General features: G+C 49.3%; 1 protein-coding gene across 1 annotated transcript in view; it reads left to right on the plus strand.

The window, feature by feature from the left end:
* LOC129146158 (zinc finger protein 39-like) overlaps window positions 1-15738 on the plus strand; it is a 170624-nt gene that overhangs the window by 252 nt on the left and 154634 nt on the right. The window contains exon 2 of the mRNA XM_054697658.1: window positions 205-297. Within this exon, the coding sequence (XP_054553633.1) occupies window positions 205-297 (93 nt within the window). The remainder of the gene's footprint in view (window positions 1-204; window positions 298-15738) is intronic.

Here is a 15738-nt window from a genome sequence, read left to right on the forward strand (position 1 = left end):
AAGTGTGCACTTGCTTATGAAACTGAGTGTTGGTGAGGTTGAACATGGCAGGCAGTGTACATTGTGGGTGTTTCGGTTTTTGTTTGGAAAGATTCAGATTGGACTCTTTTGCACAGCTCTTCACACTGCATTTGTTAGTTTTTTGTTAGTTTTCAAAGACTGAAGTTGAACTTGATTGAAGACCAACACTGTTTCTCATCACAGGGCACTGTGTTACCGATCCTGAGGAGAGCATTAGGTCGGAGCAGGGATTACAGCCGTGGACTGTGGACGTTCCCCCAAACCAGGACCTCTCAGGTCAGTCAGTGCTTGCCAGGCCGGGAGGCTGAGAGGAGGCTGGGAGTGTGGCCAGTGATATTGGCCAAACTGAGGTGCTTTTCCAGTGTCCAACCTTGGACAGTGTGTCTGCATATATCAAACTGATTCTTTATTCAGTTCCCAAATACTACTCTCTTGTGAATTTCATACTGCTCTTTTAATGATGGTTGTCTATGTTCTTAAACCAGTATGCAGTCCCTGATACTGTGGGGATTATTCTGCAGTAATCAGATTTCTCTGTTCTCTTAGTTTATTCTCATAGACTGTTTTCTTTAGGTAACTGTTGAGGAATTTTTTTATTCTTTCCGTATGTTTATGGGAAGTTTAACCAGTGGTAAATTTTCTGAGAGGGGGGAGCAACAGTACTCACAAAAATGATCTTTACATTCTGAAGTTATACATTCTGTGAGGAAAGAATATGTAATAAATACATTTATTAATAGAGAGGTAAAGCCACAGAGGATGTTTGACCAGCATGAGTGAAACAAAGTGGAGGATGTTGTTTTTGTGTGTGCTCCGTATGCATCATTATAGAGATTAATTCTTTTCTTTCAGAGCTCAGGTGAGGTGAATGGGTTGCACTGACATGTCATATCTATAGTTCCCTCTGCAGACTGGGGTAGAGGCTATGTATTGCTATTGGAGATGTCACTGAGCAGGTGACTAACTCAAAAGGGATAGAGAGGCGTTGACTGGAGAGTTATTTAGAACATGAGTAGTGTTTCAGGGGCAAGCCTTGTGACCGCCCTCATAGTAAATGTGAGGCTGAAGGAGAACCCAGAATTGTTCAGCGTTGGAAGGGATGTTCTGTGACATGGGAGGAGGAACCTGAGGTGGTGTTTTCTAAAGCCATGGCACCAAGAGTTTCAGGTTGGGGGCTCATACCTTGGGGAGCAGTGTGACCTGTGCAATTCCACCTTCTCGTGGGAATCGTTGGGAGGAAAGTAAAGGAATCGACGACAGTGTGATGTAGCTGAGAGTCACACACGACATAGAAACTGGAGCTGCTATGAACAATGCAGAAACACAGTTTCCAGGGAGTGCGTTTTGAACACCAGGGTGTTGCTCTCAGAAGGATGTGAGAAAAGACTTTAATGCTGATAGCACAGGATGGATGGAGAACTTTTTTCCTATCGCTTAGCAGGGACGTGGGACACAATGATGAGGCGGAGTTTGCTGCATGTATTAGGATTCTGAGCCTTATGTGATATGATATTTAAATATGAACTGACTGGTCTCTGCCGTGGAGGGAAGCGCATGCCTCTGAGACCCTCTGCAGGTGACCGTGGCCCGGGCGGGTTGAAAGAAGAACTAAGGAAATGGAGAAGCAGAGTCCTTGTGTCTCAACAGGCCTCTTGCTTGAAGTGCCTGGGCAATGACTGAGTCTCTCAGTCCACAGGTTTTTGCGAAAGCCATGGCCTCTGCAGGGCTTGGTTATTCAGAAAGTACCCGCAAGAGCTGCACAGGTTCAGTCTAAGAAAGAAAGTGTGTAGGATCTATGTTGGGTGAAATGCTTCTGGTTGAAATCGACAACTCTAGTTAAAATACTATATTTACCAATATTTATGATTTTATAAAACCATTATGAAATTAGTTTTACTGCTTTGTTATCCTGGTTTGGCATTAAAAAAAATCTGTTAATTGGGGCCTCTCTGGAAGCCTAGGGATTAAGTGTCTTAGCTCTCACTGTTATGGCCTGAGTTTGATCCACAGTGAAGGAGTTCACCGACTTTGGCGCGGCAAATCTCTCCTGTTTCACCCGCTGCTCCCCTGAACAGTGTATTTCAGTCAGTCCGCCTGTTCTGGTCAACACACTTCCCTACAGCACCCCCACTCCTGCATCTCTGGCCTACACCCCAGATCTCCTATGCTAAAATAAAAAATACCAAAAAATCTATTCTCCCCATAATTTACTATGGGCAAAAAGCATGAATCAGAAAATCAATACCTGTAAATTATGTTGTAATATAGGAACTTTCATGCCGCTTAGTAGTATTCACTCAGAATGCTTACTTTTTAGAGACATGGCCATTTTTATCTCACTTTAGATGTCCATACTGTGGATCACCTGACTCAGGACAGCCCTGCAAATCAGGGCAGACATGTGTGGCAAGTTCTTACCACCAGCAGCAAAATACCATCCAACGAGAGAACTGACTTAATGGAAAAAAGCAATTTGCACTCAATTCATTGTTTGAACCATAGTATCAAAAATGAAAACAATTCAGCAATGATGCCTGAGAACTTTACTATACATAGGAACATGATGATCCCTGGTGAGCCTCATGAAGGGCATGCTGTAGAGAACGAGGAAGTCTTTTGTAGAATGAGGGAACCCATCAAGTATCCTGAGCACCTTAGTCACCAGGTGATTCAGAACTTTCAACAGTCTTTTGAATTTCCTGAACAAGGAAAAGTCATGAGTGAAGAAACAGTATTTACACCTAGAGGAGCCCTTCTGGAAGGATTGTCCGTAAATGCAATGTGTGCAGGGGCACCCGTGATGAGGTACCTTTCATTGTCCGAGACAGAACCCAAGGAGGACAGACTTGCTGCAGTTGTAATGAAAAGGGGAGAGCTGCAGAGATGACTCCAGTGCATTTGAGTTCTCCTAGGTATGTTGAACATGAGCAGCAGGAATGTTATGAAAGTGGGGCCAGTCTCAGAAACACATTTCACACCTATCCTCGTGAGAGTACCCAGTTAGGAAAGAATAATTTGGGATATAAGAGATATGCTGAGCATCAGAGAATCCACAGTGGAGAGAAGCCTTATGAATGTCAAGAGTGTAGTAAGACTTTCCAATGGAAATCATCCCTCAGTCAACATCAGAGAAGTCACACTGGAGAGAAGTCTTATGAATGTCAAGAGTGTAGGAAGACTTTCCTCTGGAAATCATCTCTCTGTCACCATCGGCGAAGTCACACTGGAGAGAAACCCTATTATTGTGAAGAGTGTGGGAAAGCTTTTCTAGGAAGTCATCCCTCAGTGTCCATCAGAGAAGTCACACTGGAGAGAAACCCTATGAATGCAAAGGGTGTGGGAAAGCTTTTTCCAGTAAGTTTTACCTCAGTGAGCATCAGAGAATTCACACTGGAGAGAAGCCTTATGAATGTCAAGAGTGTAGGAAGACTTTCCAGTGGAAATCATCCCTCACTAAACATCAGAGAATTCACACTGGAGAGAAATCCTATGAATGTCAAGAATGTGGGAAGGCTTTCCGCCAGAAATCATCCCTCAGTAAACATCAGAGAAGTCACAGTGGGGAGAAGCCTTATGAGTGTCAAGAGTGTGGGAAAATTTTTTCCAATAAGCAAGCTCTAACTGGACATCAGAGATGTCACTGGACAAAATCCCTATGATTGTGAAGAGTGGGGAAACTTTTCAGGAAGTCAGCCCTCACTAGGCATGACAAACTTCACACTGGAGGGAAATGCTGTGAATGTCAAGAGTGTGCAGGCAGGCCTCCCCTGGTAGTGCAGGCAATTGAACGCAGCACTGTGAAGCTGTCCGTGGCCTTTGTGGTGGGAGTTTGATTCCCTGGCCGGCCAGGAGCAGCCCCATGGTGCGGCAGACCTCTCTTGTCTGGCCCGCTGCATGTATTTCAGCAGTGTATTTCGGTCAGTCTGCCTGTTCTGTTCCCCGCTCTGTCTCTGGTGCACCCTCTCACCCTCCCACACATCTGGCCTGTACCCTGGTTCTTGTATGCTTGAATAAATAAAAATCTTTTAAAAAAATCTTCAAACTTAGTAGCTCAAACCACACCATGCAGCTGAGAGCAATGAAAACTGACATAGAGTTTCAATCCTAATTGTGTGGAGTTACCTGGTTCACTCTGTTCTCCCAAGTTCATGCAGTGATGATGTCGCTGTTCCTGTGCTGTTGCTTCTAGTATCCTCTTAAGTTCCTGGGCGATGCTATGCCTGTTCACAGCAGCTGTCTGTCTACATGGCACACTGCATGTTGCGTGGGTAAGTGATCTCTCTGGGTTTTCTTAGTCGTCACGTTCTGTCCAGTACTCTAAGTCTCTGTGGTGCCCCCTGATGCTGGAATTGCTCACCACCAAAATGTCCTCCTCTAGAAGGAAATGTTGAACTGTGTGCTATCGGCTATAGGTTGAGGTCTGCAGCTGTCTTTACCTACCTTTCATGGTGAAAGTTTTTCGGGGCCTCCCTGGTGGCCTCGGGGTAAGTCTCAGCGCTATTGCCTGCTCAGGCCAGGGTTTCAGCCCAAGCTAGGGAGCCGCCCCACATATGGCCTCAGCAGGCCTCTCATGTGTCACCCGCTGCTCCCATTAGCCAGGTATTTCATTGGTTCTGCCTGTTTGTCACCACACTCAGTATCTTGTGAATCCTCTCACCCCCTAACCTCTGGTCTACACCCCAGTTCTACATACTAAGGAATTTTGTTGGAAGATTAATTCTGCATACAAGATCTGGGGTGCAAGCCAGAGGTATGAGGGGTGAGAGGATTCTCCACAGAGAGAGTGGGGAGCACAACAGGCGGATCTACTGAAATCCACTGCTGAGGGGGGCAGTGGGGACACAGGAGAGGTCTACTTGCCCATGGGTCACCTCCCTGGCCAGGGATCAAACTCGTGTCTGCAGTACTGCGAACAGCTTCATAGTGCTGAGACTTTCACCCCTCTGCCACCAGAGGCCCCTGAATTTTTTTTAAAGGAAAGGATTCTTGCCTGTTAATTTTTTTTTTATTAAATCGTTCATCTTTGTGCAATATTGGATTGCTCCCCTTCTGTATAATTCTTGCAAATGTCCTGTCTGCACCGCCCCTGTGACCTGTCACCCCAGGCTCTGGTGCGCCTCCTCCCCTCCTGGCCCCTCTTCTGCCCCATCCCCTGCTGGCGTCTCAGCTCTGTCATATGCCTGCTAGTTTTGTCTTTTTTCCCTGACCCTTTCTTCATTCCCCTGTATTCCTCCCGGAGGTGATGATGTAATCCAGGTCTTTTTCCTTCACTCTTTGTTCAGAACATAATCCCTTACGCCGTTGCTGGCCGTGCCCTGAATGTGGTCTTTGTCTGAGTCAGTTCATACCTTGGGGTGAGTGGTCGGTGTGTTAGGTGGTGGCCGAGGAAGTCCTTGATGTCACTCTCGCTACCACTCCCCGCAGGGGCCCCGGGCACCTTCTGGTGTGTTTCTTTGGCGCCATGGTAATGCCCAGCGGAGAGTTTGAGCAGCAGGCCCAGAGTCTGAGGCCTCGGGTGTGCTCTTCCTCATTTCTTGTCTTTGGTGTGAAAGTACTTCCAAGTGGAGCCCAGAGTTCCAGATGAGCCAGAGATTTACTCACAGGAGTAAGGACAAGAAAGCTCCCTGAGCAGAATGGTCCCGAGGGGTGGCCGCTGGGGCCAAGAAACAGGGGCTCCCACGGCGGTGGTGGGCAGGGAGCAGGGGCTGGTCGTGGGGTCTCTGCAGCGTGTCTCTTGCTGAAGGGCTAGGCCTGAGGGCTCTCCTGAGGCTCCGAGCCCCGCGGAGTTTGCCCCCGTTACTCGCCTGCATGTCCACGCTGAGCCTCGGTCTGTGGGTTTGCAGTCATGCCCTGTGTCGGCTCCGCAGCGTCCTCTCCACAGGGCTGGGCTCGGGGCCTGTCCATCGGGGATTGTTTCTCTGATCATGGATTTGGGAATTGGGTGCCCGCTCCTCCCTGTCCATGCCCTCTACGCTTCCTCCATCAGGAACATCTCTACGGCCAGAGCCCCCGTCATGTGTTTCCAGGTCAGTGACTGACGGGGTGTCTGTCCCCTGAGAGCATCCTCCCTGATGCAGGGGGAGGTACATTGGTCCCTTCATACTCCACCTGGAGTGTCGGGGCCAAGGGCCATATTCCTCAACACGCCATGGGAGGTTGCTGAGGTTTTCACCCCCGGCCGCAGGCCGCTTTCCACGATGCTGCAGGCTCCTAGGTGTCCTCGAGCACCCTTTAAAGATGGCATCGTCCCCTCAGCCTTCACCTCAGACTTTGTCCAAAGAGGCCTGCAGGGTTTGCTAAGACAACATTCCTCTGCTAGTGCCACGTTCACTGGAAGTGTCTGTTGCTGTGATTTGACCCATGTGGGCTGTTGCAGGAAGGGTCACTCTCTGGTCTGAAGGTGAGGGGTTCAGGGGGTCGTGTCACGTCCCCTGCAGGTGTGTTGGGGCATCCAGGGGTGTGGCGGGTGAGGCCTCTGCGGATGGGTGGGCGGCCCAGGTGGGTGGTGATGCTGTCGGCGGAGGCCCAGGAGAGGCCTCCACCATTTTCCGTAGGGACCTTACCCAGCTCAGCCGCATCCCGGGGTCAGGATGTGCAGCATCAGCACAGCCCAGAGACACTGTCCACGCTCCAGCGGTGAGGACACTACAGGAGCCCTGAGCTCCAGGGACAGGGAGTGGACCAGGGTGGGGGAGCACTCTTCAGAGACGAGTGGGGAGCAGAACAGGCAGATCCGCTGAAATCCACTGCTGAGGGGAGCCGCGGGGAGACAGGAGAGGTCTGCTGCGCCCTGTGGGTCAGCTCCCTGGCTGGGGATGGAGCTCTTGCTGCAGTGGCTGTGGCTCAGCTTCACGGTCTGAGACAGAGCAGGGAGGCTATGGGTCCATTCTTGTGTGGGGCGCTTATCCTTTGGATATGGAGACAAGAGGTGTGTGCTACTTGCAGGTCTGTGCCATCTCCCTTGGTCGCCCCAACCCCTAAGTTCATCCCCTGGATGAAAGGGAGTGTACCCATAAGATACTGAGGTGGATGGCCGGTCTTGGGCTGAGAGGTTCTCTTTCTCTGGAGAAGCAGAACTGCTGGGGAAGAACATGTTCGTCTTGGTAATGTAGCCAGGCTAGAAGAAAAAGAATAGTTTGACTTTGTTTACAGTTAACCCTTTGCACTCCGAACCATTCTGGACATTGGCTACCAGCTACTCGACGCTACTTTGCGGCGGAAATGTGCATTTACAGACCCTCGTATTATTTAGTATAATTTTGGAACCAAGTAACGTATTATAATGATATTGGACTTATATGAATTGGGTGACATCGAGGAATGTATATTTGCAAAAAAAACAATATTTTATAGTTTATAATTTTCTACAGTATGATAAGTTTTGTAACACTCCCCAATATGCATTGCAGGCTGATTAGTGGAGCACATCTTCACTACTACTTGTGTCATGAGACTCCTTCGTGGTTGGATGCTTTGCCATTGAATAAATGAATAAATGAATAAATGAATGGGTTGAAAATTTCTATTGTTATTACTAACTGACAAGATGATATTTACCAAAATCGCTTTCACCAAACAATTTATTCACTAAGAAAAGAATCACTTTTCCTATTTTCTCCTCATTAGAGCTGTGCACTGCTTGAAGCTTCAAACGAAAATGAGCTCAGCTTTGAAAATCTTTTCCTCCAGATGTAGACTTGTTTATTTGTAATTATATATCTCACTATACAATGTGCGCTATGTTTGAAAACCGACCTTTCTTCTACAAACTCCCCTTATCGCTCTTTTCAAGTGGCGTTGCGAAGTGCTCGGACCATCGTGAGCACGCATCTCACGTTCTCGTCCGACACAAAACCCGCTGATATTTCTTGTATATATCTTAGTAATTTTACAATATTTTGATTTAATTTCTTGTGCCATTTCATGATAAAACTTCAGGGAAACGTGCATGTCTCAAAAAGTTGCGTTGAAATAACTCAATTCCCCGTAATCACTAATAAATTGCGATGTTCCCTGAGAGGGTACAGCGGAATGCAAAGGGTTAAGCAATGAGCAGAAAGAACGCAGGTCTATTTTGGGGATGTATATAAGCCTTTGAGACACCCTGGTTTCAGAAATAAGAGTTACACGACAGAGTGAGTGTATGTAATGCCACCAAACTTTGCATTGAAAAATTTATGCCTTCCTAAGTACAAATAATGAACTAGAAGAGGAAATTAACAAAGCCATTCCACCTACAATTGCACATGCAAAAAAATTAACTGGGAATAAATTTAACAGAGTTGGTGAAAGACTTTTACAAGGAAAACTATAAAACATTGTGGAAAAAAATAATAGAAAGCTCATGGGTTGGAAGAATCAACATTGTCCAAAGGGCCATCCAACCAAAGCCCCTTCTAGATTCACTGCAACCCCAATAAATATCCCAATGGCATTCTTCAAAGGAATAGAACAAAGATTACTGAAGTTCATATGGAAACACATAAGACCCCAAATAACCAAAGCTTTCCTGATTAAAAGTGGGGGGAAATGAAGGAGTCACACTTCTGATCTCAAACTAAAGGTAAGGGGCCTCCCTGGTGGCCCAGGGGTTAAACACAGTGCTCTCAAACTACTGCCAGCCACTGTGCACAAGTTGGATCCCCAGCCAGCCAGGGAGCTGACTGCCATGTGCCTCAGACCTCTCCTGACTGGCCTGCTGCGCCCCGCATCAATGTATTTTGTCAGTCGGCCTGCTCTGTTCCCTGCTCTGTCTCTGGTGAATCCTCTCAACCCCCGCATCTACAGCCTGTACTCCAGCTCTTGTGTGCATAAATAAATAAATCTTAAATATTCGTTAAACGAGTATTTTGGAAAGCCCTGGCTCTGGTGAATTCTCTCACCCTCCTGCGCTTCTGACTATACCCATTGCTTGTATAAATAAATAAATCTTAAAAGAATGACTATACTAGACATATAGACCACTAGCCTAGAAGAGAGGATCTGGGATACTGACACTTGGGGATACAGCGTGTGCACGTACAAAACTAGAATTTCTGATGATGGAGGATGTAGAGGCAGGAATAGACACGGTGCAGGTTTCCTGATCCCATGCAGACTGGGTAAAGGAGGAGTCAGAGTCCTCAGTGTTTTTTTGCAGGTCTTTTATTGGGGTTCAGTGGGTACGTGGAAGGCAGGGGTGCTGGGGGGCCGGGAGGCTGGCAGTCCTCCCAGCCCCCAGCAAATCTTCACTCTATCTGGGCTCTCTGGTGTTCTCTGCTTCTGCTTCAGGCTTCTTTTCTTTTGGCTACTTCTTGTGTCCCCGTGTCACCGCCCTTAAAAGCACAGACTTAGCACAGGTATACCCACTTCAGGTGCCCGCCATCAGGCATGCATTCAGGACCACAGGGTTCCCTCATCTATCTTGATGGTGGTAGGGCAGAAAAGGCTGACCTTTCACCTTACCTTACAGAGGACAAGAATAAAAAAAAAAAAAAAAAAAACCTGAAAGGGAGGTGCCACAATACCAGAAACCTGGCTCACAAGGAAGTAAGGGTAGAAGAGATTAACAGAGCCATTGACACAGCTATAGAAACAAAGATCCTCAGGTGGGCCTCCCCGGAGGTGCAGCAGTTGAGCACTGGGTTGAGAAGCTGCCCACAGCCTCTGCAGCGCCGGTTTGATCCCTGTCTGCTCCCCGGCCACCGGAGGAGGGTCCCGCATGGCGCCCAGACCTCTCCTGCCGCCCGCTGCTCTCCTCAGCAGTGTACTTCGGTCCTTCTGCCTGCTCTGCTCCCCGCTCTGGCTCTGGTAAATTCTCTCACCCTCCCGCGCTTCTGACTGTACCCAGTGCTTGCATAAATAAATGAATAAATAAATCTTTTTTTTTAAAAAGCATAAATTTAAAACAATCTGGCCAAGCGTCTTGAGGAAGGGTTGGTTGCTGGAGCCCCATGGGCAGGAGGGGAGTGGCTGAGCCCTGCACAGTGGGACCAGGGTAGCTGCCCCTCTGGTGGCCCAGGCTGTGGCCACGGAAGCAACAGCATTTTGCTGCCCCCAGGCCCTGCGTGCAGAGCCCCTCAAGCCTCTCAGTACCACAGAATGTGTCCAGGTCAGTCGACCCCTCAGGAAGGCTCTGAAACATAAACTGCACAGTCGACAGAGTCATAGGTCAAGGAGCTTCCATTTCTCCTTGTTTAAGGAAAATGATTCTAACAGTGAAACAGGAGTTGTTGTTTAGAGCCAAGTGGAGTTTCGGGTTCATAAGAACATCCAGAAGTTTCTGATGATAGTAATTATTGGCAGTTTTTTCTATGGAGAGCAGTCATCTCAGCTTGGGAAAAATTTACATGTCGGGCAGCTGGGTTCCTGGGAGATGATACTGACAAGGCAGCACGGGATGGGTGCACCGATAAAGGAAAAGACACTTGAAGAGGTGTCCAGGATGTCGTCATTATTCAAGACTCCATTTGCATCGCTCACAGTAAACGACCCCAGGTGCTATAACGTGGAACCTGGAACACCGGGTACTTCAGCCTCTAAACTCCCTCCCTCTCTCATGGGGGTGCCTGTCTGGCTGGGGGCATCTACGTGTGATCATTTGGGAGCTCCGGCTCCTCAGGTGTTGATTTCATCCTCCTGCGTGTCTGTGGAGTCCTCTGGCTGCAGCCAAAGGAGGGGTGGGGAAGGACACTGTGGGTGAGGTGGGGAGGTTTCACTAGCAGACCTCCCTCCTGCCCCTGCTCGGGTGGCTACAGCTCCCGCAGGCACAGCTGCGGTGGAGACCTGTAATGTGATCTCATTGTGGCTCCAGAGACCGTGTGCCGGCGAGCATCTGGCCGTTCTGCTCGCTTCCTTCCTGGAGTGCTCTGTTCACCCTCGAAAACTCAGGGGGTTTTAAGGATTTCCTTTATTTGTACTCTGGAGCCAATGCTGCGTATTGTTGAGGGTCTCAAATAGTTAAATATTTCTTGTCTATAATGAAACTTCATTGTGTCTTTGGTTCTTGTGGACTGGGTGCTCCCAGCCCTGGACACCTGGAGGGACATGTTGGCCACGGTGTGGTGCGATACATCCCCTCACTCCTTCCTGGGAAAATAATGAGATCGTGCCATCCTCCTGCAGATAGCTGGGAATTTAGAATATGTAGACTGCTTGATTAGGTCTTTCTTTTTGGGGGGGAATGACCTGAGGAGATGCTTTCCAATGCAGATGAAATCTTCCAGTGTGACAGTACTCACCAGCCATGTCTTGCAGTAACAAATCGCTGGAGACGATGTGTGAGTGCCAACCGCGAGGATGGTTGGACAGAGGACAGTGGTCCGTGTCCCTGGACTGCGGTGGGGCAGCTGCAGGTGGACGGTGGAGCAGGCTGCGGAGGATGCTGGGCCCAGCAGGGGCAGAGAAGAGGCCGCCCCCCGGGTGCCAAGAGGCGGGGATGCCTCGAATGCCAGGTGGCAGGGCGCGGTGTGTTGCTGGGGCGGGGAGCCAGGTGCATGGCGCCCTGCCCGTCTGCGCAGTGGGCCCACCTGTCTCCAGGGAGGGCCGGTCTGGGTGTCCGCGGTCCCAGCTGAGGAATCCCGAGCAGGTGCCCAGCTCGGGACAGGCAACTGTCGCCCCTCAAATGGCTCCCGATGCGTCCGTGGGCGTGTTCGGAGCAGACACGGGCCATCTTCTCCATCTCCTCCCTTTAGGCGGAACTTCCCGCCGGGCGCCCCCGAGGGAGGTTCCCAGGTGTGCCAGCCCCGCGCACCTGCCAGCCGCACCTGCGTGTTCCCCCCCCCCCGCCCCCGCGCACGCGCGCTCCGCCCAGCCGCCTGCGTGCCCGCGTGCCCGCGTGCCCTGCCCGGGCCCGGAGTGAAGTCAGGGCTGGTGGGACCCCAGTTTCGGCGCGACCTGTCTCCTCTGGCCTGGGGCCTCTGCGGTCGCGGGAGGAGCAGGTGAGTCGGGGGGTGCGTGGGAACACCCCCGTGTGGCTGCCCGCGGAGAGGGGCCTCGAGGCCCCGGCGTGGGGGCTGCGGGTGGGAACCGGGGGGCTTGGCTGGCAGCTTCCCGGGCCGGGAGGACCCTGGGGGTTGGGGTACAGGCCAGTTGTGCGGGAGGGTGAGAGGATCCCCCAGAGCCAGAGCGGGGAATAGAACTGGCAGTCTGACGAAATACACTGCTGAAGGGAGCAGCGGGCACAACAGGAGGGTTCTACCGCACCTCGTGAGACCCTCGTAGGCCAGCTGGGATCAACCTGGCGCTGCAGAGGCTGTGGACAGCCTCAAGCGTGATGCTCAGCAGTCTGTGCCACCATAGACTGCATGTTCACAATGACCTGCGGCTCCTCTCTTGGCTCCCCGTTGGCTAGTTGCTTTGGTAACTATCAGTTCAAAACCACATCTGATAGAATGAAAGTCTCCCAATAATTTGAGCAGAGGCCATGCCAGGGACTGTATTGGTTCAGGTTGTCCTAAATTGCCTTCTGAGTGGAAACAAGTTTTTTTTTCCTAGCTGGCCTACGAGGCTATCATTGAATAGGGAGGGAAACCAGTGACTCTCTGCATGTCATTTTTCTAAATTGTTGATAATGTAAGTTAGGTTATTCCTTGGATTTTCGTTTTAGGTTTCTCCACTTAGCCATGATACTTGGGAGGTTTCTCCCACGAGGCCTCTGAGCTCCATGTCTAAAACAATAATTCTCATTTGAGGCTGGGGTATATAGAAAGAAAATAGACTTTTAGAGAAGCATGAAAAATATTTTAGTAAGTTTATTCCAGTTTTATCTGCTGCAACGTGTGTAGTAGGTAGATGAAGAAATGGGAGGAATAAGCCCCAGATAGTTGATTTTTTAATACAAAACTCACTGCGAGTGGGCTTGGGATGTACGTTAGTGCTCCGTTGGTCCCAGTAGGAGTCACAATAGGAAACGGTCATCTTAAGCCCTCGATGACACTCTGCGGAAGGCTTTGTTTTAGCGCAGATGGACAGTAGCGCCCTTAGGTGTCTGGGCACATCCACTGACTGACCTGGGACAAAGTCCCGGTGATAACCCGGTGCCTTTCAGCTTTAAGATGTAGCAAGGAACCTGTGGGATGGAGGCAGCACTTTCTGGTTTTCACATCTAGTTCTGCCGTTCCCTGGTTTACTTTCCGCCACGTGTGTCTGCTTCTAGTACTGAAAATGTGGCTGATGCCACTGGTTGCTTTCACAGGGATCCCAAATTCCAAATCCTGAAAGAGGGTGTAAGTCTGATGTTCTGGTATCCACTGGTGTTCAGTGTTTGTAAATGCACTGGGCTTATTTGGAAAGTCTGGATTCTCTAAGCTTTCTTCTGGAGAGTCTGCAGTCACTGTCAGTCTCTCCATGATGGGAGAGGTGTTGCAGAGTCCAGCCACATTCCTTAGTCTGCCTGGCCTTCATTACCTATGTCAGGTGTATCTGCACACTTCAGGGGCAGCCTTGGCCCTCTCCAACTCAAGACAACTCCTTCCAAACACTTTCTCTGCAGAGAGCCATTGAGGAACCCCATGTGCGCCAACATTTCTTGATTTTTCTACTGTGTGCAGTGTTGTAGATCTGTGACTTCATTCATCTGTAAACCACACTCAATAGTGGGTATTGCTGGTCCCATTTTATACATGAGAAAATTGAGACTTGAAGGAAGAGCAACTTGCCGAAAGTCCACAGCTATTAAGCAAAATGGACTCCAAAGCCTTTCCTCTCCATCAAACCAGTTTGCCTCTCTAGTAGAAGGATTTGTGCCTCTGTACTTCTCCCGGGCAGGAAAGCACTCCCTGCGGACACTAGGGGGCTGCCCTCCTGCCCTGTGGAGCAGCTGTGATAAGGGCTCTCTGCAACCTGCATGGGGCTCTGCACTTCTGTCAACACCCTCCTGTTGAGCAGGAAGCCACACTCACATTCCTCCAGAAGGATAGTGAGAGAGCTGCAAGTAGGAGTTGATTTTTCTTTCCCTTCCGAAACAGAAATATCGCTAAACTCCTTTAAAAATTGACTTCCCAAGTTGATTTTGAGTGTAGGTGATGCAGCAAGCCTCAGACTTAGGATTTTCAAATGTCCTTGGCCGGTTATTACAAATGACTGTCAAATGTGTTCTCGGTGTCTGGGTGTATCCCATGGGAAAATGCCTTTTCTCAGGGAGTGGAGCTTTTACAGTTCATTTGTGACTTCAATTTTAGCTGTATATTTAATTCATACCTTTATCCGCTTTTAACTATCTTGTCTCATAGCAGAAGCTGTTGAATGTGGTCTGTGCTCATACATTAGGTTTCTGATGTGATTGTCTTTATTTTGGTGGGTTGGGCCGGGAAGGGGTCACTTCAGCCGTGACCATTGATATCCTGGGTAGAAAGTGAATCCATTTGCCCTGGATTCTGTCCAGCATATTCAGTTCCTTCATTTTACATCCTAGGGAGGTGACATGATGGTCAAGGTTACAGGACTTCTTCTTAGTGGTACCATTTGTCACCCAGATTTCTAAGTCACACTGCGCTCATACCAGGATTTGGGGCTCTCTGATAGGAAGAGGGAGGCTCAGAGGTGGAGTGACTTGGCTGAGGTCCTGGCTGATTGGTGTATGACTTGCAGCTAGAACTCAAACCTTCTAAAGACTGTAATGTAGCTAAATGAATGTTTAGCTACAGAATGTTTTTGTTGTATTGTAGTTGACTGAATGTTTTTAGAAACTCAATTATGTCTCGACTCTACCAAAAAAACTAGCTGTTTAAACTTTCCCATTGTGATTGTAAGGTGAACAGTTCTCTCTGATTTGTCTTATAGTAGGGAGAGCAGGGACAGCAATTCAGATGTTTACTTTTTGGATTTCCTGAGTCCAGCTCTCCTTAGGTTGCCCCCACCCCAATCCTAGATCCAGACCTAGGGCTCCACTGCCTGAGGACTCTGCTCTACTCATTGTCTCCTTTCTTCTACTGCAGAGGCTGTGGAAGTGGGAGTTCATTAAACAAAAAAGATCAAGAGTTCACCCTACGTTTTAGTTCCCTTTTGAAGCCAGGGTGAAGGGCAGAGAAAGAAAGGTGTGCTCCTTCACAATGCGGCTGCATTGGGCCGTCCTCCCCCTGGGCAGGAAAGTGGACAGACAGGGAGTGCTCCCAATTTCAGGAGTGGCCCTCCTGAGTGGCTTCCAGCACTTCTTACAAGACCAGTGAAGATCTTCTGGGCAACTGCAACAGGTGATAGGCTCAGTGGCCTCACTGGATCTTGAGATGAAGCCAGGACTGTACTGAGTGACCCCAGTCAGTGAGCAGTGCAAAGCAGTGGCCTCAGAACCTTCCTCTTCCCCACATCCCGGTCTCTCTGTGCTGGAGTCCTGGACAGGGCACCGGAGCATCTGGCTCTCAGTCAGGCTACTACAGTGTTGCACTGCTGAATACTCTTGAATCTGCTGCACCCTTTCTGTTTACACAGCGAGCAGAGTAATAGCAAGACTGTGCTATAGGAGATGGCTCTGCACTTAGCTAGGCTGTCAGGCAGGCCAGGCTCTGCCCCATGGTCGCATGCTGCCATTGCGTTTCCCTTCCTGTGCGGGTCTCTGCTGTCCCTGAAGCATCACCAGGACACCTTGGTGTCCTTCTGAATGCAATGACTTACTTGTAACTCTAGTCAAATCCCAGGAAAAGAAACAAAAGCAGGGAACTGACCAACTCCTTAGACCCCTCTTTGTTGTTTAGGCAACCAAACATATTTAGAATTCTGCCCTGTGTCTAGCCCAGGGGAGGA

The sequence above is a fragment of the Talpa occidentalis genome, unplaced genomic scaffold, assembly GCF_014898055.3.
Source record: "Talpa occidentalis isolate TD23 unplaced genomic scaffold, MPIMG_talOcc4v2.1 talOcc4.18, whole genome shotgun sequence".
Taxonomy (NCBI): Eukaryota; Metazoa; Chordata; class Mammalia; order Eulipotyphla; family Talpidae; genus Talpa; species Talpa occidentalis.